A 23711-nucleotide genomic window follows, 5' to 3' on the forward strand; every position below is an offset into this window, starting at 1 on the left:
TATTCTGGGCCGCTCTCTAATAATCAAAGAATCAATAATAAAGAAATGAAATGTCGACGCTCAAGTTTGCCACGAATAAAATTATTACCGCAGGGTTCTTTCGGCCCACTTCGCTGCATGATGTCTCCTTCGGCCGAGGATTGGCATGACAGTTCCCCTCGTTGTTACGGAAAGCCATTTACGTAAAGCACGTAAGGTATTCCGTTCGACCAGAACCGAGTCTGAGACGTTAGGTGGAAGCTCTACAGATACAGCTTTATTCGTTGGTTGGTGCATTACAGAGTGAACATTTTCGTTGTTATAAATACAAAAGTCAGAAAGAGCGCAGAGGTTGCATAATTAACAACACGGTTTGAGATGAGCTCAAATATAGCTGCAGTGATTCATGCACGTGAGTTGTGCGCGAGATTACAGAGCGAAGGACCCGACGAAGCGTCCCCGAAGCTCGTTCAGCCTGCGGTCAGAAAGTCCTTGAGCTTGAAGGGCAGAGCGCAGTCGATGTCTCCTCTAAATGCATTCCAGTTACAAATGCACGAAAATGGAGAGACTTGCTGCATCCGTTCCCCAAGCAGTGCGTGGCGTCGTCATCACCTGTTCCTGTTAATCTTCATACCTTCGGGGCGAAAAAGGGATTAACAGTTACGACCCAAACAATGGACAAAACAGGTCAGAAGAAAGTTCGTTGCTTACGCTAAATTCACATGATTGGGCGCAGACGCAGCCGTGTAGCTATTAGTGTAGGTAACCCCTTTTTCAACCCCTTTAACGGAATTTTTGGGTATGCTGAATGAATTTGGAACTGTTTCTTGTATGCGTGATGCGCGCATGCTGAACCCCCCCACACACACACGAGGAGAAAGAAAAAAAATTCAGGCAACACAGACACTTGGGCTGCTCGTCAACAAACCCAAAGCGTGATTGAACGCAGACGAAATATATATGACAATGGCAACAGATATTTAAAAAAAAAAATGCTATTTATCTCTCTCCCTCTCTTGAGGCAAGGGGACGGGTAAAAACGTGCGCCGCACCTACTGCCAACGCGCGCACAAATCGTGCAATATATGTATCTACGCAAAAAGAACAGCCTATGACAGCCCTACAAACGTGCCTGCCCACTGAGCACTTCTGTTTGCCGGAGAATTGCGAAAGAAAAACGTCGATACTGGCTGTGAGTGTAAGTGAAAAAAAAAAGGTACAGCGAAACGAAACATGCACTCGCCTGAGACGAACCCACGATCAGGCATAAACCCCGCGCGATGCCCAGCAATGACACACGTTAGCAACCTGTAGATGAGGATGTCTTCGACAAATGTATGGTATACAGTTGGTCGTATACATCCGGTGGAAAAGTACAAGAGCAGATGAATCGCGGCCCTCTTCTTGTGCCCGCCGCTCCAGCATCCCTTCCCGAGGACCTCCATTGTGCATAGACAACTGAGCAGCAGCGCAAGAGAACGTCCGCGACTGAGGCCGTCAAAGCCGGCTATACGGTGCCAATTAAACCGGTCGTCTTGAGGCCACAACCACCCTACTGGTAATAAGGCTGCGAGTTCGTCGGTTATACGCCCGAGGAAGGAGCGGTTATTCTATCTAGCGCGCGCAGTAAAGACGTTCGAAATGAAAAAAAAAAATGAACAGCGTCTGTCTCTCTCTTTGCCGCAAACGTAAGGAATCAGTGTTCGATTCCAGCACAGTGTGCACGCTGCGAGATGCGGCCGCCCGCAGAAGCTGGAGGATTGCATTACCTGACCGTGGAAGCCTTGATACGAACCATCCCGGGAAATTACTGTAACTCGCGCCGGGCATCTTGGAACAATCCTGCGTTGAACGGCTGAGGGAACTTAAGAACACTGCCAATTTTAAATTTATAGTTGATTGACATATGTGGGAATCGCAGCTCGAAAACGAAGTGGCTGCACGAGGCTAGAAACACTGTACAACGGGTTGCATATTGAATGAATTAAAAAAAAATTATGCCATGTTCATGCGCCAATACAGTTGAACCTTTTTATAAAGAACACTGATATAGCGAATTATCGGCTATTGCGAACTAAATACAGACTTTGGTTGGTCACGCTTTATTTCAATGACACTTATTCTTTAAAACGAAACTGAAACTGCGAGAGCTGCGCGATATCGGATATAACGAAGAAATATTGGACCAGGAGGCTGAGAAGCTAATTGGAACCCCCCCCCCCCTAGTCCTAAACTGCAGAGGTATAAAGGCCCTTTTGCTCGTGGGCACTGTGGAAAACTTCATCCTGCTCAGTGCTGTATCCACCGGACGACGATCCCATTCTTCATCAAATAAACAAGGACGCGGTCCTGCTTTGTCAAGTGAACTCTGTTATGTTGTAGTTTCACGTACTCATGTTCCGGTTCATTGAGCTCGAAATGCAACAAGGAGAAAGGTAAGGGTTACCTTGTGTATAGTGGGTTCGAACCCTCAAAAAATGCATTTCTGTATCAAGTGTTTTTGCGCGAGCCAGATCGTCGATTTGTTATAGCCGATTTTTACCTCTACTGTTACAACGAATATCAGCTATGACGAACTAATTTGCTGTCCCAATACTACTTCGTTATAACGAGGTTCGCCTGTATACAACTGACTCAGGTTTCACTGCGCTGATTCCTTCACAAGTACGTTAAACGGCATTTAAAAAAAAGAGCCAGCAGCTCGTTGTTTCGTAAATCACGCGTACAATCGCTCTGGCAAAACCTTCATAGCCTTATCGCAATGCTCGGCAACAGAGTGTTCGGTAACAGAGTGTGGTCCCGCCGATTGGTCGGCGGCCTTGCAAGGCCGGTATACCTTCTCATGCAGCCCTTCCAGGAAAAGAACCCCTCATGCAGCCCTGTCCATATACATATTATACGCAGCGCATGCGTGCATTACTGTGCAGCCGTGAGATGGAGGGGACGTACGTTGGCCGATTTGGGCGAACTTCTCCTCCAGCTTGTCAGCCAGATCGCAGCCGGCCTGCACAGCCGCTGAGCCAACGTGGCGACTGCAAGGGGCGCGGTGGCCGCCGGTTAGTCAGTACCACGCCGTGCACCGGTGACAGTGTGCGCGCAGCGTAGCAGCAGGCTCGCCAAGCGTGTGCGCATTACACGTCGCATTGCGTCATTCGCTTTGGCCAACCCGAGCACTCACCATCCCAAAATGCACGCGCAGTGCAGCTATCTATAGTTCATCTCACAAGCTACCTGCAGCACTGTGGAGGCTACATTGTTATCAATAGTGCGCCCGCTGAGGGCGCCTAATCCGCCGTGAAGGGGCTCCTGAAAGGACACTCCCTTCTCCCCTCTCGGCAAGTGGCACCGCACGGCCCCAGCGCCTTTTGTCGCTTCCTTCGCGATGAGTTAGGCGCCCTGAGGGGGACAACAACGTAGCCTCCACAGTGCTGCAGGTAGCTTGTGAGATGAACTATACTTGCTTGTTCCTCCATAGCCTCCGGCTATGGTTCGTCTATACAACGCGAGGTGAACATCCTGGTTGCCCACAACCATAATATGCAACGTCCTGTCCAGCTTTACATATTTTTTTACTTTCCCACAAAGGCAAGCTCTTCCCGCGGCTAACAAGTTCTAAGTTCCAGAATCTAAGTTCTCGTTCAAAAAGTTCCAATTTCTACAATCCCGTGTTTAGGCTCGGCCACGGTGAATATAAGCCGCCCACAAAGACGACGTGGCGAACAAGAAAAAATGAGGGGGAGGATTTAAAGAAATCAAAGGAAACGGCACTACAAAAGCGGCTTACGCGTTCCGACCTACTCATCACAAATGAACAAAACATAACGTAGATTTAAAGGGAGTGCATAAACGTGGAAACTGGCATGCATCAGCAGTGTAGGGAAGTGCGGAAAAATAATAACTGCTCGTCTTCCTAAACCGCCCGTAGAAGAATATAAAAATTAATGCAAGCTCTCCTCGGCCTATAGCGAATGATGACGATGATACTTGGCCCGCATACATTCTCACCATCCTCAGGGGACTGAACCGCAAGCCTAACGATGACTTTGGTACACACCCGAAAGCCGCGGCTTGCCACTCGAGACACATGAGCAGCGCACTGCACCGCGCGAGGTTCAAATGGGACAGAGAGTGTCGGGTGCGCAATAGCCAAAGCGAAGGTAACACATTTCTACAGCCGCAGCTGCTTTGCGTGGGTAAGTGTTAACATAAGCGCGAGTCAGCATGATGTACAAGTACAATCGTGACCAAAGGACCAAAGCGAACACAAAGATATGAACCAGGATTCGCAAGTACAAGAATATTGTTCGTGGATGTCAACTAACGGTGCAATTCGTGTACGTTTAGAAAATGCTATTACCGCAATTTTACTACTGCAAATGGAATGAAATTTGTTCCGATTCATATCTTCATGTTCGCGTTTCAATTGTCTAAGACTGTACATGTGCGCACAAAGCAGAAGGGGAAGTGCACATCAGGAGGTGGGGCACCAACACGTATGAGTGCAATACATTTTACAACCGTTTGTAAAGTAAGTGACAAAATCGGCGATTTTTCAACAAATTAAGCTAATAGACCTAAACGTAATTTTTAATTATGGCCCATAATTACAAATCTCTACTGGGCCTCCTAGATTCCGGTGAGCCCCAAGGCTTTGTTCTAGGTGCTCACCTGTTTCCGATAAATGTTAAGGGTTATGCCGTTATTCTCACTGTTTATTTAACTGCCTAATGTCGAGTCAAACATTCCCAAAATGAGCGATGATCAAGAAGTTAAGAAGCTGCAATACTGACATCAATGCAACTTCGAATTGATATGATCGATGGTTAGTGTCAGTAATACGTGAGCGCGAAGCCTTTTGTGATTCACTACAAACGTTTTAGTCTCCCTTCTGTGTTAGCTGTAACATACTCCTCCAGCCCGTGTCACCCGACCATATGTGCCGACTTTTGACTGGTATTTACTGACTGTAAGCATAAAAATGCTAGCATTGTTACAGGGTTACTCCTGATATTCAGCGCGTACTTTTAAAATAAGCACTCTCGTACATAATGCTAGTTACACTTTTCAGATAATATCACGACTCACGAGCAATCACACAATCAATACATCGTTACATCAGGGGCGGTATTCTCGTGTTTATCCGTTTTGCATCTGTTTGATTGAGACGTACTTCCAGTTGCAGGCAGGCTTTGGGGTGACTTTAGCGCAAATGTTCTTGTAAACACATTTTAAACGACTAAGCCTGTTTTAAACTATCTTTTATGTGTTTATTGTTCCGCCAGCGAACCAACAACAAGGCGAAGAAAAATTATCTGCTCCAAATCGTCTGTGTCGAAAAGCCGCGGCTCTTAGCTGCGCCGTGCTCGCATGGCGTCACATCCGGATGTTCGCTTTTAGACAATCCGGGCTTGCTCCAAACGGACACTTTTGAAATGGACACAAAACGGACAAAACACGAGAATACCGCCCCAGGTTAAGTAGCTTACAATAATGTCATGCACTTCGCGCCTTATTTACATAAACATTAGGCATTACTTTACACCAAAATTAGAAGCCGGCTTTCAGACACGTACACCGCGAAGAATGGCAACACTTCAACTACCTTCGAGAACCAATTACTGCAACTCAGTCATTACAAAACTTGAATTGCGAGGTTTCGCTGCATTTTCTTGGCATATATTTGTGTTCTTTTTTTTTTTTTATATCTCGTTGATGAAAGTCGATGCGGTTCAGTTTTACTACAGTGACAAATTCATGTGGGAGGGTTGGCGCAGTTTCGCGGCGATGTCGGCCTGCGATCCGAAACCTGCGCTGAACGGAAAATTAAGATACGAGCTGCCAGGCACTGGATGCGCTTCCAGAGACGGGAGTCATACCAACATGTCAAAATTCTACCGTTCATTTCTCAGTACGCCTACGGAGTTCATATAAAGTTAACTTAGCGAAGCTTATAAGCTGTCGACCTATGAACCCAGGCCGTCATCCACGGACATTTCCGAGCAGAAATTCCCGCGGACACTATCATTTCTACGCGCAAAAATTTGCTGTAAAGGCATATTGCCAAGCAGTTTTTTTTTTATTTCAAGTCAATATGGACGTGTGCGTTATATTTATGCGGCAAAATTATACAGAGGCAAAGTTTAGGGATATCCTTTTTTTTTTATGGGAAGAAGAAACGCAACACTTGGAAGAAAACCAAGTATACGGCCATAATAATTATTTCACGACGCTCGGTCAGATAGCGGTTATCGGTCAAACCACAGCGGTAAGGTTTTACATGTTGCAAAATATGAAAACCCACCAGACAACCGTCAGTGAAACGAGAGAGTAGCTGAACTATTGCTATAAAGGTCGCACAACAATTATTTTGAAGAGTGGGTAATCAGCCGTTAAGCAATAACACCTCGTCCCATTTTTACGTCCCTAGTCTGTTGATTTTTTCTTGTTTTCTACAAATGTGGTTTGTTGTCTCCAAGATGTTGCAACCTGCGCCACGCAACTATTTGCCATTTGTTTAGTGCAATGTGGGCCGCAGGCAATTTTAGTCGGCCCACGGGTTCCTGATAGTAGGGCAATACAGAAGAAATTTTCCGGCAAAATCGGTTATCCGGTTATTCTGCATGGTCATCGATTATTCGAATTTGAAAGCCGGATAACCGGATAACCGGAGTAATCTGTTCGCGCACCTTGCTAACCGGTTTTGTATCCGCATTTTCCGATATCGGGATTTCTGTTTTATGTACGAAAGATATCTTTGCGAACACCAGCAGGTTTTTTGGCGTCGATTTTATGGAGGCACCGAGTCGCCGTCGCTGTTTCGAAGCCCATTTCTTCTTCGCGGCTGCTAGCTCTATTGCAGAATGTATTTTTCAAACAACCGTTCGAGTTTTCGAATATCCGGTTAACCGGCTACTCAAACGGGCTATACTGATTATAAGTTGTTCAAAATCCGGGTACACGGATAACCTGCTTTCACGGCCGGAGTCGCTCCGATCCGGTTTAACCGGATAACCGGTTTGACGGACATTTGCAAGCACTGTAGATCCTGACACCCCCTTCGGAAGGGGCGAAGACACCAGACACCCCCGCTCGGTGCATTCGTCTTTAAAAGGGACGGCAATTAAAGTCTGCTCCCTCTCCTACTCTCTCTTTACAAATGTGACATTGCCTTGAGCGAGCTCTGCCCATCGGTCATTTCCTTCGATCCGAGCGCGTGGTGCGGCAAAAAGACGCGCTTTGTGAGCGTCGCGCAGGTGAAGACTCTATCGTTCCGACCACGCCGAAAAAATTTTTTTTTCCGCCGTCTGTTACAGCAACGCGCATATGGGATGGCAAGGGAGTAACAGAAAGCGTTTCCTGAAATGAAATTAGGTCGGCTTGTAAAAGGCGTGTGTGTTTCCGCAACAAAATCATTTGCAACAACCGCTTCACGGCACAGTTCTTAGGTGATCAAAGCTATTTTAGGCCGTGATCTCCGGTACTTTTACCGGTACTTTACACGGTCAGGAGGACGTTATACGCGAGGAAGCACGTACTTAACAACCGTAAAAATATTCGTTGGTTAAAATTTTGGCCCCCGGCTTAAAGCCACACATCAGGAAACGGGAGAAGCCAAGTAAGAATCGACGCTACTGCGCGTTTAAAGAGTTCGAATCTCACTCGCGATTAGCGGCGCGCATCCCCAAAGTTCGGAGCTCATTCGCGGTTCCACCTGCACGGCAGGGGAGCGGATACGTCATTCTGAGGCTCCAACGCCTATTGTCGTTTTTCCTCCGCCGACCACTGTAGAATGTAGGGGCGAGTTAGGAGCGCTCATTGCGCAAATTCATTGATAGCCGTGTTACTAAATGAGACCGGTGATCTACAAAACAAAACAAAAAAACTTACAACAACAATGAAACCTTACAGCGAATGCTAGCGCGAAAAACTTCACGTATTCCGCCTCAAAATATTTCTGCCCTTGAAATGTCCCAACTTTTTTTTTTTTTTTTTTTCAAGTTTGTACCGGCGTCAACCTTTAAGAAATGAGCTAGAGCATGGCCGTATAGCCAGAAATTTTTTCCGGAGGTTGTCATGGGTAATTGGAAGGGAGAGGAGTTTTGTTTAAAGGAACACGTTTCCCCCTCCCCTCGGGCCTCCAGTCCAAGGCATTTTTCAAAGCATTGCGGTGTGCTCCACTCCGTCGAGTCGATGAAACACATGGAGTGGAGGACAGGCTCAGAATACGGTCATTGCAACGCTTACGCGCTGACTGGAAAAAAATTTCGGGGGCGGGGGGGGGGGGGGGGGTTCGAACCCCCATCCCCCTCCCTCTGGCTACGTTCCTCAGCTAGAGTATTAAAGCGATCCAACACATCAAATCATCTGTGGGAAGCTTTTTATTGCTTCACACGAAAGTACACCGTGTGGCAGAATAGAAACATACATCTCAAAATCACAATCTGCAAAGGCCGCACTGAAATCTTCAAAAAGAAGAAAGACGTAAAAACAGTGAGGCGAGGACATGCGGCAAACGAAGCTTTGCGCTTCGCATTCTATACACTCCAATTCAGAACACATATACGGTTAATCTCATGTCGTGCAGACTACGCACATGTTACAAAAGAAATGTACGTACGCAGCCTTAAATGATAAATCGTCGCGCCCAAAATCAGAAGCGACCGAGATATCTATCATTAATGACCTGCAAAGTTATTAATTGACCGCGTACGTCTGAGTGTGCAATGAATATGAAGATCCTACCCGTTCAGATTTGCGCCTCAGAAAACAGGATACTCCTCGTGTATAGTTTTCCTTTTGCCAGCTAACATTAATCGTTTGTCGAATTCGATTAATATTTAACCCCCATGAACAAGATCTTTCGGTCACATACAGAGTGAGTCGAACGGCGCGCCTTTTTCAACGTGGCTTTGCGAAGCGGAAATCTTCAGGATGAAACATTATATATAAGCAGCCGATACCAATACGTGCTTGCTATAATGCTAAAAAAAAAAAAAAAAAAACTTAAGCCAAAGTTAAAAATATGAATCACGCGCGCACTCTAGCCATCGCCTTGGTATCTATAATTATCAATACCCTGCGTTGGCATGTACAAATCCCTCAACAGGGCCCTTCCTGGTTTTAGGGTATAGTTGGAAATATCAAGGTGCCAACAGAGATAACAAGTGCACAGCGTGAGCTTGGCATTCTCGGCCGAACACATCGTGTGGTGTAGTAGCTAGCACCATGAAGAAAGCATACAATACACTATATCTGTTCCGAACAGTGTCCGCACTCTTAAATCGAAGCCATCACTCGGGAAGGATAGAAATTGGCAGTAAGCAGTATCTCGATATACGCGGCGGCGACGTAAATATACATGACTTGCAGTTTCCTTTTGTGACAACCCGAGCAGAAGCTGGTATGAATAATCGGTCTTCTTTGTTTTAACTGATTGCTCACTTTCCGCCACACGCAAGTGTGACAGAATATCGGAGAAAAAATGAGCAAGGTACGTAGACACGCTACGAAAAAGGAAGGCGCGATGAGGAATTCTAACTGCACCCTGCTCCTAGCCTTAACGATTTTTTTTTTTTTGAACAGGCATTGATACTAGCCTATACTAGGCCATACAGGTCGTGATCGGTTACTTACGCTATACGGCATGAAACATACCAGCAGTGTGCCGAATACAACTCCCTACATTACATTCCCGCAATAGCAGCCCACAGTTCAGGCATGGACACAGCAAAGACATAGAGAACAGCGGCATGTCGTCGTAAGCTGCGCAAGTATTTCCCCTTCGCTTTCTCGTCTGCTATACACTCCAACAAATCACAACAGTCGGTCGAAAAAGGGTAGAGAGACAGACAGAGAGGACAACTCCGAAGCGTAGCTATCAGTTCGGAAGAAAGCAGCCCTGCCCTACACTACCAAACCGTATCTTCTCCCACCGACCGTATACGGCCATATCACAACCCCAGCAGCAATCACCAACGGCCAGCGCGACAGGCTCACCGTTGTTCTCCCCAGTTCCAACACGCGCACGCACTCGTCTCCGACACGTGCCTGTCCCAGTGCGTGCCACAGTCAGTTCCAGGAGCGGGCACCCGATGAACCCGTCCCGCCACCGCCATTGGCGGCCGCCGCCGGTGCCAGCACGGCCTGCAGTTCCACGATGTAGCTGATGGCCATCTTGAGCGTCTTGATCTTGGACAGGCGCCGGCTGCCGTTCTGCAGGCGTGGAGGAATGGCGCTGCGGAGCCGGTCCAGCGCCGAGTTGAGGCGGTGCATGCGACGCCGCTCCTGGTGGTTCGCCAGGGACCTGCGCCGCTCCAGCTCGGCCTGCGACAGGGACCGCTTGCGCAGGCTGCCGGCCCGCCGCAGCGCCGAAGACGACGGAGTGGACGGCGCGCCTTCGTCGTCGTCGTCTTCATCGTCCGCAGAGGACCGCCCTCCGACGGGCGTCGAGGAGTAGCCGCCAGGATCGACGCAATCGGGACAGCCGACGTACGCGCAGTCGTACGCAGCGGCGGCGGCGGCGGCGTTGTACAGGAACGAGGACGAAGGCGGGGCGTCGACGTAGCTGCGGTCGTACACGGGGTACGGCGAAGGGTGCCGGTGTTCCGAGAGGGCGGAACACGGAAGCGCCAGGTCGTCGAGGGGATAGAAGGGAGCCGCGGCGACATCGGGATACGAAGATCGTCGCATGAGGACCGCGGACGTGTAGCAACGCTCGTACGCTGCGGCGGCAGCGTTCGATGCTTGATGACGTTGGTAGACCTCGGGCACGTCCAAGGCCGCAAGTTCCGTATCGGCGAACATCGATGCCGACCCTTCCTGCTGTTCGGTCGTGGCTATGGTGAGCGACTCTGGTGACGCGTGTACCAAGTGTCAGCTTCTTGCATAAGGTCTGCACTCGGCATCGCTGTCCTTTTGCGGAGCTCTTATTTCTTTTTCACGCCCACCGCCGCGGCAGCGCGATTCCAGCAGAAGCAACAACACCTCCGAACTTTGTCCCGCTATGCAAAGGAGCGGGAAGACGCGGAGAGGGAGCAGGAGGGCGGGGCAAGGGGGAAGCGACGCAGGACGAAGAAAAGGGTGCGAAGGCGGCTGCACGCGGCGCGCTTTCTTGTTTACTTTTCATGCATGCGTGTGGTGGTGTTGTGTGCGAGTTGGTGCTGGCTCTAATTATAAAGTCTGCGCTCTCGGGAAGCGAGACAGGCGGCGGCGGCGGCTTATTGGACGAACGTGCCTCAGCGGCCAACGATGCCCCTTCCCTCTTTCCGCTCTTGTTTCTACGCCGCCCCCGTTGACGCGAACGGAAAAAGAAGAGGGACGGAAGGAGGACGAGGAGGCCCCCAAAAAGTTCGTGTAGCTTCCAACGCCTCAGTTGCAGCAGACAGACTCTGAAGAGAGCACGTTTGGCAAAACATCGCACGCGCAAGCACGGCGGATTCTTAGCCTGTGGCATAAACCGACGGGAAAGGCGGCGCAACAAACACAGAAAAAAAAATAAAAGGAGAGAAGGGGAGAAAAGAAAACCCCAGCCCACTCGTAGAAAGCCCACTAGTAAGAGGAAGCGCCGCCCTCGCACCGCCACTTCTTTCCTTTCGCATTTCGGTATCGTGCGCGGACTATGGCCAGCCTGCATGCCTCATGAGCGCCCGCGGCCGTGCCACCCGTCAGCACGAACGTCTGGCACGCAGTCGTCGAAAGGCGAAGACATGTGCGTCTCCGTTGAAAGAAAAGCCGTTATCTCACCGTTAGCCGCGGGCCGAACAGTGAGTGGCCGACGTAAACGATGCATTTTCCGACGGGACACTCGCAGCGATAAAGAAATATGCAAGAAAGAAAAGAGAGAAAGGTGCTAACGGTAATGGTACAACCGTGCCCGACCTCCCACACTCGACGTCCCGCTCTCACCGCTTTGGAGGGCTAACGGTGGGAGCGTCATTAACCGCTGTCCCATTGTCCCCTCCTTCCCCCGGCGGCCCAGCGGCCACGTGGAGGCCAGGAAGGGCGCGCACTCCCGAAAAAGCCGGTTACGAACTGGGCATTGCGACGTGCAGGGAAGCCTGCCGCACGTTCCACGCAACGTTTAAGTTCAAATAACGTTGTTTCCACCTGTGGCAGGTAAAGATCACCCACGCCAGCCACCCGTGGGGTCGTCGGCCTGCTGTTTCTCGCCGTTATCGTCGACTCCATACGCAAGAGTGTGAACAAGGCACGGAAGCGGCGACGAGTGCGCGGAAAATTGCACTCCTAACAATACCCGCCACAGCAGGGGCGGTGTTGCTTTATCTGCTGCTCAAGGCGAGAGCTCTCGGGGCGACATCTGTACGCCGACATGGGGCCACATCTGGATCTGGCTACCTGCGACGTTACAGTGAAAACAATCGACATCTTTACAGATGCTCCCCCCTGATGCCGCGTACAAGTGCACTGCCTAATGCGGAAGGCGCCCGTACGACCGAAACACGAGCTCGTTTTGCGGAGCCCCTGCCTTGAACTGCCTCGGATGCGTATTTGCGACGCTGCGCTGCCGATAACAAACCATCTGGGCAACGGACTGGAGACGGTGCGCAAATGACGACGCAGCTATTCAGCCTCAGCGCCCGAGGTAGCGGGTTCGACTGGCGACAGCCGCACCTGCTGTGCCATGGAGACGATTTTTCAAACAGCCGGGTCCTTTGCACGGGCACAGATTCACCTGCAGCGTGCCTCAAAGCCCGGTGTAACACGAGAATTATATGTACATTTATATATTCCGAGGAAATAAAAATTATACGACACAGAACCAAGGCTTGTTGTCACGGCGTTTCAAGCAAAACAAAGAATAAATTACGGTACAATATTCCATTCTGTTACTGCGATGCCGAATTAATATTTTCTGCTTACACCATAAAATAAAACTTGTGAAGGGAAAACTGACTAATTATTCACAAACAATAAATTCTGGGAGCATATTATGTCTGAGTGCTACAGACTCGCAATAGGGCGAAAATTTAATCGCGCTGAACGAAAAATGTACTTCAACTGGTTCTAACAGCTCTGCAGTTCCTTCTGCATTCAATTAATAGCTATCGTGTTATGCAAACATTAAACTCCGCCCAAAGCTCAGACAGACAAAAAAAAAAAAAACTGGCATTCCACTTTCCATGCCCTCTTATTCCGTCCTAGTTTCTTCTCACAAGCCTGAATTAGTAAGGGGAATTGGCGCGCGCGAAGCGATGAACAGATTTGTGCACTCGCCATGATAAGGCGGTCGAAATGTTTTTCACGAGACGATGATGATATTCACGGTACGCCACAATCACCATAATAACAAAATTATTATGACTAAAAGTGGCATCAGGAAATTCCGCCATTACAGCCAGTACTACTCCACTAACAAAGCTGCGTGTCCACACTCCTTTCCCTGACCTCAGGCAGAAAAATGATTACGAAAACTACTGCGCGAGTACACAAATTTGAGGCGTTTTATTTTTTTTCGACACGAGCTAAACCCACAAACCGAAACTAAGTCGGACAAAACTGCAGTGACAAGGAAAACTCAGCAATTTTTCCCTAAAAAAAGAGGTGGCCAGAAAAAAAGGTGAGATAACGCCCTGAAAACGTGTACGCAGATCGTAGTTTGTACCGAAAATGAGCCAGATGTGGCACGGATCAAAATGAGCCAAATCAATTTGCCCAATGGGAGTTGGCTTTAGGCTTGACTGTTTGGACTGTTTCTTAAATGTTTTGAGAAGGAGTCTTTTTTTTTTTTTTTGCTTTTCGGAGCTGGCTTATTATGAATTCAGACGGCAATTCGGAGATCGGCGAATGATCTGTCTCCCCAGACGCCGACGACAAAGTGACCGGAAGAAGTGAACGAAATGAAACTGAGAGATGTGAAACAATCGTTCATGTCGTCTCCCGCGTCCCTGCGGAGTAAATCTGGTAATATATATTTTTTTACTTCTATATTTACCATTTTAGTACTTAATAGTCACCGCTTACAAGTCCTGGCAATAATATCCCCCTCCCCCCTCCTTCTGTAGGTACGAGCCGCTTCATTAAGGTGAAGAAGAAGATATGAGCAGCCTTCTTGTGAAGCATTTTGAAAATTCATGGCAAGGAACGAATAGCTTGCTTACTTCGGGAGTGTCTTCATCCTAGGGAAGATCTCGAAAAGAGCTGCTAATGCTGCCAAGAGAAATCACCTGCTCTTCATGTATAGTTCTAGCATTCTTGCAACCCTGTTGCACATGTTAAGTGCATTTTGCGCAAAAACTCCATTGCACCATTCTTGAAAGTCAATTTAAATAAAGTTTTCGTAAGAATGCCGCATAAACTTGAATGTTTCAGTTCAATATGAGCCAAATCCAACCGAGGTGCGAGGAATGGGGACAATGTCAACTGGAAGCGATATTTGTTCCTGTATAACCGCATTTGACGCCAAAACTGCCACGTCGGCCTTAGGCAGGAAGTGACAAGGGGGGTAGTGGGGTTCGGACGTCGTCCGGGGGCCGCGTAATACTGCCCCGCGGGCCGCAGGCTGCCGACCCCTGCTTTAAAGCAATGGTTCTCGAATCCTGGGACCCCACCGTACCTCTGGGGTGCGCAAGGGCATTTCAGCGGTCCGCTAAGCCCTTCCCGAAACTCTTCCCTCCCTTGTTTTCTCCCTTTTGCCGAACAGTGTTTGGTACGCAAAAAGGTGGCTTCGCTGCATGACTTGATCGCTTCGCGTAGCATGCGTTCTAAGTTTGGCTTTTTGCACAACACGCCAGCTGTGCCGGAAAGCCAGACACAGAAAAGGCTGCACATGGGTGTCTGGGTTACTTTTAGCTGCAAGAGAAAACTGCTTGACACGCATCAGCATAAAAGTCGGACACAAAAGCGGTCTGTGGGCGACTCTATCTTAAAGCTCAAACTGTTTGACACTTAAGCACGAATCAGCATCGTTTATTATCATGGGTTCCCCTTTGATTTTGCCAGCCCGAACCCCGGCATACTCGTGGTTGAGAACCACTGCAATAAAGTTTTAGGAGTTTAGCTTTCAAGTAATCTAAGCTGGGATAGTCATGTAGGCGCAATTGGGAGTTTACCAGGCTGTAGGCTTAATAAAGAAAGCATAGGTTTGTTTTACCTGAAGGCTGTGGCGTAGCGAGGTAGGGGGGGGGGGGGGGGCAAAAAAAATTTGCCGCGCTGTCATGTACGGCGACCAAGCCAACCACATGCGCCGGAAACCACAATTTTGTCTAGAAGCCCAGCAATCCTATCCGGAAAGCGCACCTATTCTTTCCTGGTGGCCCTCCTGGCATGCCTAGCTCGTAGCTGGTGCAATGCCTTCATACCCGGGGCGGTTCTGCGAGCTCGCGCTCCGGAATTCGACGGAGAGTCGCTGCTCGGAACAAACTAGGGGAGACTCGCGGGCGAAACCACAGGCCCGGCTGTTTCAGTACCTCCATGCAACCAGGGCCGCCGCCAAAAATCATAGCGCTAACGACTTCGCACTTCGTCTACCCCCCCCCCCCCCCTCCTTCACTTAGGTCTGTGTGAATCTTGTTCCCTGCGAGTTATTTTAACACGAAAGTGTTTTATTCCGGGGTTCACGAATATTTCACTTACGACTGCAGAACATCTTCGGATCATCACTTTCAGCCCATACCGGACTAACGCTTCATTGTTACTTACAGAATATCGTATACTCACGGTCTCAAATCTCGTGAAATTCAACCTCCTTGTTTACTTGTTCAAATCTGTGCATGGCCTGTGTTCATTTAGCATATTCAACCGCGATTCACTAAAAAATTTGAATTTCACCAGGTATACGCTTCGACTGACAACCTACTTCTACCTAAAATACGCACCAATTATGGCAAGCTGAATATTACTTTTGTGGCTGTAAATAACTGGAATTCTCTCCCGACAGATACAAAACAATCGATATCTTTGCCAAGCTTTAAGAACAATCTCCGTGCATATTTACTCAACCTGAAAGAATAATTTGCTTAACTGGTTGGACCCGATGTTTTTACGCTGTATTTGTCATTGCACCCCTGACCTGCTTATTACTTTACCATTTTTGCGAAATTGTTTTCAACGATCTTTGTTAAATTTCGCACGGTACACATATAATATCCATAAAAAGCTCTGAGTTGCATTTCGCACTAACGCATTATACCTTCTTTTCACTGGTGACTTTGGTGCAGAATTGAGTTTTTTTTTATTTTCTATCTGTAATAGGAGGTCCCCCTCCAGCTTCGTGCTCTGGGACCTCCTTCTGTATACTTTGTTATGTAAATATATCTTCGGCAAAATAAACTTCTTCTTCTTCTCCTTCTTCATATCCGTTACGGAAGTGACGCCAGTACAACAAAGCAAGCGGCCTGTAAAGGGTGCACCCCTGAACATACGGTCTTCTAGCGGGGAAGCAACCGTTAGAACGAAAGAGTACGTTACACTTCAGGTTGTTCGTTTCGGCTTTTCTATTTTAGTGTTTCATGCCGGGATACACCAAGATTTCGCTGACGTCATATCCGTCACGGAAATGACGCCAGTGCACCTTTGCCGAAGCGACCCGCCAGCAGGACGTCACTCGCCAAGCACACCCACAAGGCAGCCGCCGACCCGCAAATCATGCTGAGCTGCAGATTTCGCTGCACATTTCACTTTCGTGTTTTACCGATTCCTATGACAGAGGAATCAACCACGTTTTTTAGTTACTTTTATGTGTACTTTTTTAAAGCGGTTGCCGTAATTTTGTTCAACGGTGGGGCACTCTCTTCCGTAAAGGGGTGGTGTCACGAAGTTGCCGTAGTTGTTTTTGCTCACGAAGGCCTCCAGGACCTGCGAATTCGCTGTTGCGGCGCCGCTCGTGCGGCAAAACGAACTATTCTATTCTTTTCTGATGGAGGCGAAAAGCGAAAACGTCCGCGTGCTCGAGATTTCGGCGGGCGGTAAAGATCGCCAGCTGGTCAAAATTAATCCGGAGCCTTCCATTATGACGCGCGTCATCGTCTGTGTACGCCTGCGCGTTAAACCTCACAATCAATCAATCAATAAAAACGTTCTATAGCCACAGCTACCAAAATAAGTCGTTTTACCGCACGACCGCCGCCGCAGCCGCGGATTCGCAAGTAAATTCGCACCATGTATATAGAAAGCGCTTTCTGTATAGGTGTACACTTTGTTGCCAGTGACACTTTTGTTGCCCTGATCAAAATATAATCTTGTCGCATTTTTCACCACAGGTGTGCATTTTGACGTATTTTTTGTGTGACTAAGTTTGGTGCAATTATCCGCAGTACACGACGGTTGGCAAGCTGCTCCAACGCAATATATTGGAGTACAAGACACTGATATATTGCGTAGGAGGTGAAATCTAAGCACGATTTCACGTCAAGGCATTGATTTGACATCGAAGCGTCAGGACTGACATTTACATCAATCCATGTCCGATCAATATTCGCTTGATAATGCTTAGCTGTGCGGCGGACAACGTCTTCCAGACATTGAGATTGGACTGCATTCTGGACGCGATCCCCTGCGAGCCCATTAAGTAGCTCTGCGTGCACATTTCTAAATTAGGACCAGTTTCTTTCACATGCCCTCAAAAGTAGGGGAATCTGCAGTACGCGACAGGCCAGGGGACTCAAACGGTGGCTTGAACTCCTTTCCACCGCCTTGACGGATCGAGGTGCTTCGAAGACTCCCAAACTCTTCCTTTTGACCCAATTCCATTTCACGGTCTGTATTCTGCGATATTATACAGCAGCAGATTCCCGATGTCCAGAAAGAGCCGCATGACCACAAAATTCCGTGGGGAAGCTGTTTTTTCCAATTTTATCCGGGCTGAAATAAAAGTTGTTTCTCTAAATCTCCAATGTGTTTTTCCTTTCAACCGCTCCCATCTCTAGGGCGGCGGCAATGCGGGCGGCGTCAACGTCCGTGGACTTTGTTTGTTTGTTTCTTTGTTTGTTTGTGTGTGCGTGCTTGCGCGCGCGCGTGCGCGTACGCTTGTGCGTGTGGGGCTTATTCTTTGTAATTAACTCCGCTTTCTCCCTTAGTGGGGAGTGGGCAGGTTCACCCCAGGAAGCGGCAAAAACATCCTCCCAGGCACTTAAGTCTGCTTTCGTGCTTTGAAGGAGAAAGCCTGGCGATATTAATAATTAACTTTAATGCTGGGTGATTCCACGCGAGGACGAACGTGCATGTACACGCGCATTTCTTGTTTTTCCCCACATTTCTATGAGTTATGCGCAAGCCAGAGAATAACTTACAACTGCAATCCGTTTTTCTATAGCGTGCGTAGTTCGCGAGAAAAAAAAAATTGCAAAGGTGACGCACGATTTTTGGCGGCTGCAGGTTTTCTTTTTTTTTTTTTTCAATTTGGGGCTTTGCTCACGGCAAGGTTTGATCGTTCTGACTAAAAATTGTTTGAAAACAGAAATGACAAAGAGGTAAAGACAAATTTTGTGTTCTGCCGTAAACAAAAAAATTTGTGAAATCGGGACAGACGCTAGATAGTCGCTTACTTTTGACACCCCCTATCTCCGTATTTGCAATTGTGGCCAACTTATTAGTGATGGGTAATGTCGACCAGATATTTCCAAACATATCTGTAGAATATCGCTAGTCTAGAAAGAATATAAATATACGCAAAAAAGATTGGCTGCGTTGCTTTTTCTAAAAAATGTCCAACTTCAAAAATCCCAATAAAAACAGTTTCGATTTTCTTTAAAATTGGGGAAACGAGACTATTCAAGAGGGCCACGAATACTGATGAAAGACATGTCGCGTCATTTTGTTTGTACCGAAGTTACAAGCGGCTGATACGGAAACGGAAAAAAATGGTCCCGGAAAAAAATGGTCCCGGAAAAAATGGTCCCGGAGAAAATGGTCCTGGAAAAAATGGTCCCGGAAAAAATGGTCCCAGTGACCATCTAGGAAAAAATGGTCCCATGCTCCAGTCGACGTGTTTCTCTTCGAGTTAGTCAGATCTGAACTTTTTGCGGCTTTGCTTTTGTGCGTTTGCGTTTTAGTTAAAGGGTTGAAAAAAAGATGTAATGCCTTAATATTCCTACAAGGGACAGAAATTAACTCCTGTGGAGGCTAAAATCTGGATGGATGGGTGGGCGATGTATGTACAGATGGATGGATAGATGGATGGATGGTAGGGCTGAGCATCGATTAAAAATTTAGTGCAAGTAATTGGATTAAAACCGCACAAACAACTGCGAGGACTGGAACCGCCGGTTTAGAAGCTTAGTCGGACACAGCTATCTCAGTGTCTGGAAGGTCATTAAAGCTCTACGCTGCGAGGTTTTATCAGAATAGGTGTAAATTGAAATAGGGATTTACGCGCTGATGCTCCGCCTTGGTTTAACCTTCGTTTCTGCGCAGTGCGGCCCAAACCCAACTCTCGAACGTAAAGTCATATCGAAATTAAAATATTAAAGCTAAAGCTTTAAGTTAATGTCTGGGACATCCCGTTCACCGAAATGACCGCACCGAGACATCGTGCACCGAAACGCCCGTGCGCTGAAACGTCCGTGCGCTGAAAAGTGCGTGCACCGAAATGTCCGTGCACCGAAATGTCCGGCCACCAAATGTAATAGTAAATACAATTAAAATATACAATCTTTAACTCCAAAGCATGAATAAACAAAAGAAAAAAGCATTCAAGAGAAACAAATAGCAACAAAGAGTGTAAGGAAAAGTTAAGGAAAAAACCATGTAAAAAATTGCAGGGGGTGCTTACAACTCTGAGAATGTGAAGGCGAAATTTTCTGTTGATATGCCTTGAACTTTCGTACAAACTTTACGAAAGCTCGTACGAAAGCCCCCGTCCACGCCTGATTAGTCCCCTGGGCGGCCCCCTCTGACGCTCGTTCCTTTCACTACACATCACCAGGATCCTGTTTTTCGTGTCTGTACCTTCACCTGCCGAGGTTGTGTCGAAGCAGTTTACCCTCCTCACAACGTGTGGGTTCAAAACAGAGATGTGCTGAGATTTATGCATGCTATATGTGGTTGAGACGTCATCAATGCGAAACATCTGTGGATTAAGCTAGCGTAACGGCAAATTAGAAAATAAATATGGGAGAGGCCATGAAAGCAACTCAACGTGAGTTTCGGTAAAACAAACGTTCTTGGTGCGATTAATTGGAGTTACTCGAACAAGACTACTTTTTCCTGCCTTGGCTTCGGGACCAATTTTTCCGGGACCATTTTTTCCTACCTTGGATTTGGGACCATTTTTTCCGGGACAATTTCTTCCGGGACCATTTTTTCCAGGACCATTTTTTCCGGGACCATTTTTTCCTACACCCGGCTGATACCACCCGTTCGAGACCCATCTCCGTGCCGTGTGATCGGCGACTGCCGCTGCTTTTCTGACTTCGCGCTTTCAAAAAAAAAAAAAAAAAGGGTGTCCTTTCGCATTCTGCGGTCACACCAGCGACTTTTCAACCTTTGACGTCTTTGTACAAGAGAAATTTGCGTTTTAATTTTTTTTTATTTGCGATGTTTCGCTGAATAAGCGCTCGCACAGCTACGCCTGTGGCGAATGCGGGCGTAACCTTCCGTTTAGCAAAAAAAACAAAGAGTTTTCTTGGTGTGGCGACTTGGTGTGACCTGATAATGTCGTTGGTATTACAAGAAAATTATAAATATTATCACGAGTAACTGGACGGTGTGAAGCCGAATGTTTTCAATATATATAATATCCATCCAGACAGAACGCCCTTCCCCGCTGTTTCTGCTGGGACGGGCCAAACTATTTGCCTGCATGTGAGAACAAGAGGTCGAAAGCCCACGATTTCAAAAGCCCCGTCTCATTTGCCCCACGCCGGAAGCCCCGCGGCTTTTGCCCCGTTTTCGAAAGCCGCGTGCTCATAAGCCCCAGACACATTTTCCCCGTCGCTTTTGCAACGTCTCATTTGCCCGTGCCGATTGCCCCGCGCCGAAAGAACCGCTCTTTAAGCGCCGTAGCCATAATCTAAGCCCACGCTATTCTACGTATGTTTTTTTTTAAATGCAGAGCATTTCAGTAACTCACGATGTCACCCACGTTGACATCCGTCGTAGTCCGCACCGTCGTTGTCCGCACCCCTCCCCCTACACTATATAAAAAAAAATACTATCCGGCACCTGGTTTCGATCCCTCGACCCTGCGGGCGGAACGGAATGTACATGGTGCTCTACCCACTGCGCCACAAAGCCGACACAGAACGAAAGGCTACGAACGCGCCTTATATCCTTGACTCATTCAAACTATGTCAAGAAGCTGCTGATACAACGCATTCACTACCACCAACTCCCCAAACACTAAACGTTAACGCAATACACCCACCCCCTATGCAACGCATTTACTCGAGTCCCCCTCGCTGGGAGATGGGCCCAATTTTTACATTTCGAATTATCGATATATTGAACTATCTCGGGATCCCCTTGGAGTTCGATATATCCGTGTTCGACGGTAATTTTAACCGCCCTCCCAACGACGGCCGGATTCGAAAAGGAGCGTTTGCCGTTCTTTCATTGGTGTTATTTTATGGTCGAGTAAGTTGGAGCAGTGCAGTGGACGAACAAAAGCTGAGCACGAAAAGAGAATTTTTTTTCATTGTATTTTTTCTGTTTGGCAAGGAGACGTAAAGACGGGAGACGAAAACAAAAGGCACAGCTGGGTCGTCTGGTGGTGAATGCTTTCGTCTTCCAAGCTCGTGTCTTGAAAATATCAATTTCATTCACGATGTCATACATGCTGGCATGACATACTTGTAGTCACGTATGATGAGCGCATCCTGCTCTACTGGATCTAAATAACCGGGTGTAGGAAAAAATGGTCCTGGAAAAAATGGTCCCGGAAGAAATGGTCCCAAATCCAAGGTAGGAAAAAATGGTCCCGGAAAAATTGGTCCCGAAGCCAAGGCAGGAAAAGTAGTCTTGTTCGAGTAAATCCGGTTAATCGCACCAAGAACGTTTGTTTTACCAAAATTCAGGTTGGGTTGTTTTCATGACCTCTCCAATATTTATTTTCTAATTTGCCGTTACGCTAGCTTAATCCACAGATGTTTCGCATTGATGGCGTCTCAACCACATATAGCATGCATAAATCTCAGCACATCTCTGTTTTGAACCCACACGTTGTGAGGAGGGTAAACCGCTTCCACACAACCTCGACAGGTGAAGGTACCGATACGAAAAACAGGATCCTGGTGATGTGTAGTGAAAGGAAGGAGCGTCAGAGGGGGCTGCCCAGGCGGCTATTCAGGAGTGGACGGGGGCGACCGTTAAGTTCGTATGAAATTTCAAGGCATATCAACAGACAATTTCGCCTTCACATTCTCAGAGAGTTGTAAGCCCCCCCTTCTCCCCCCCCCCTGCAATTTTTTACGTTTTTTTTCTTAACTTTTTATTACACTCTGTTGCTATTTGTTTCTCTTGAATGCTTTTTTCCTTTGTTTATTCGTGCTTTGAAGTTAAAGATTGTATATTTTAATTGTATTTACATTTATATTTCGGTGGCCGGATATTTCGGTGCACGGACATGATGGTGCACGGATATTTGGGTGTAGGAAAAAATGGTCCCGGAAAAAATGGTCCTCGAAAAAATGGTCCCGGAAGAAATGGTCCCGGAAAAAATGGTCCCAAATCCAAGGTAGGAAAAAATGGTGCCGGAAAAATTGGTCCCGAACCCAAGGCACGAAAAAGTCTTGTTCGAGTAAAGCCGGTTAATCGAACCAAGAACGTTTGTCTTGCTAAAATGGACGAGGTATTAAAGAAAAATATAGGAATGTTCAGTTTTAAAAATGCCCGGAAAAATTGAAGACGGCACCAATCTAAAAATGCAAGCGCTGCGCTAGATTGTTGTCTATAATCCATATTAAGCGAAAATAAATATATAATGGCTGTTTCAAACAAGCAAGCACACGATAATTCGGTCGCCGAAATGTTTGCGCACGGAGGGAGTCCGTGCAGCGAAACGGTATCCATACACCGATATGTACGTACACCGAAATATCCGTACATCGAAATGTCTGCACCGAAACGTCCTGCACCAATATGCCTTGCACCGAAACGTCCTACACTCGGGACGACGCTGTGCGCTTCTTTGATGGAGCTCCCACGGCTTTTTTGTGCAATTTTCACCGATACTGACGAAACCTCGCAGCGTAGAGCTTCTATGACATTCCAGACACTGAGATGGCTGTGTTCGACTAAGCTACTAAACCGACGGTTCCAGGCCTCGCAGTTGCTTGTGCGGAAGTTAATCCAATTACTTGCATTAAAATGTTTAATCCATGCTCAGCCCTACCATCCATCCATCCATCCATCCATCCATCCATCCATCCATCCATCCATCCATCCATCCATCCATCCATCCATCCATCCATCCATCAAAGCGTCCGTCCGTCCGTCTGTCTGTCTACCCAATTTTCTTTGTTAGATTTTAGTCTTTAAAGGCTTTAATTTCGGCCCCTAATAGGAACATTAAAGCATTCGATCTTTCTCAAACCTTTAGCTAAAACGCAAAGCGACAAAATCAAACCACAACAAAGTTCAGATTGGACTAACTTGAGGGAAACACGTTGGCTGGGCCATGGGACCATTTTTTCCTAGATGGTCACTGGGACCATTTTTTCCGGAACCATTTTTTCCGGGACCATTTTCTCCGGGACCATTTTTTCCGGGACCATTTTCTCCGGGACCATTTTTTCCGTTTCCGGGGATATTTACGTGCACGCACATTTCGGTGCACGGAC

At 47.5% G+C, this 23711-nt stretch overlaps 2 protein-coding genes across 3 annotated transcripts in view; both read right to left on the reverse strand.

The window, feature by feature from the left end:
- Nucleotides 1-441: 441 nt before the first annotated feature.
- Nucleotides 442-23711, reverse strand: part of Jwa (PRA1 family protein Jwa) — a 38029-nt gene continuing 14759 nt past the window's right edge. Inside the window, exons 5-6 of one of the 2 annotated variants that reach the window (XM_077683556.1) lie at nucleotides 2929-3011; nucleotides 442-613 (exon numbers count right to left, since the gene is read on the reverse strand). In XM_077683556.1, the coding sequence (XP_077539682.1) occupies nucleotides 588-613; nucleotides 2929-3011 (109 nt within the window). In that variant the 3' untranslated portion in view covers nucleotides 442-587. The remainder of the gene's footprint in view (nucleotides 614-2928; nucleotides 3012-23711) is intronic. The other variant, XM_077683557.1, reaches the window with a different exon arrangement.
- LOC144152309 (uncharacterized) lies at nucleotides 9907-10928 on the reverse strand. The gene has a single exon (XM_077683555.1). The coding sequence runs from the start codon at nucleotides 10780-10782 to the stop codon at nucleotides 10048-10050; it is 735 nt and encodes a 244-aa protein (XP_077539681.1). The 5' UTR covers nucleotides 10783-10928; the 3' UTR covers nucleotides 9907-10047.

This window comes from Haemaphysalis longicornis, unplaced genomic scaffold, assembly GCF_048455015.1.
Source record: "Haemaphysalis longicornis isolate Haplotype H1 unplaced genomic scaffold, Haemaphysalis longicornis Haplotype H1 scaffold_9, whole genome shotgun sequence".
In the NCBI taxonomy this organism is placed as follows: Eukaryota; Metazoa; Arthropoda; class Arachnida; order Ixodida; family Ixodidae; genus Haemaphysalis; species Haemaphysalis longicornis.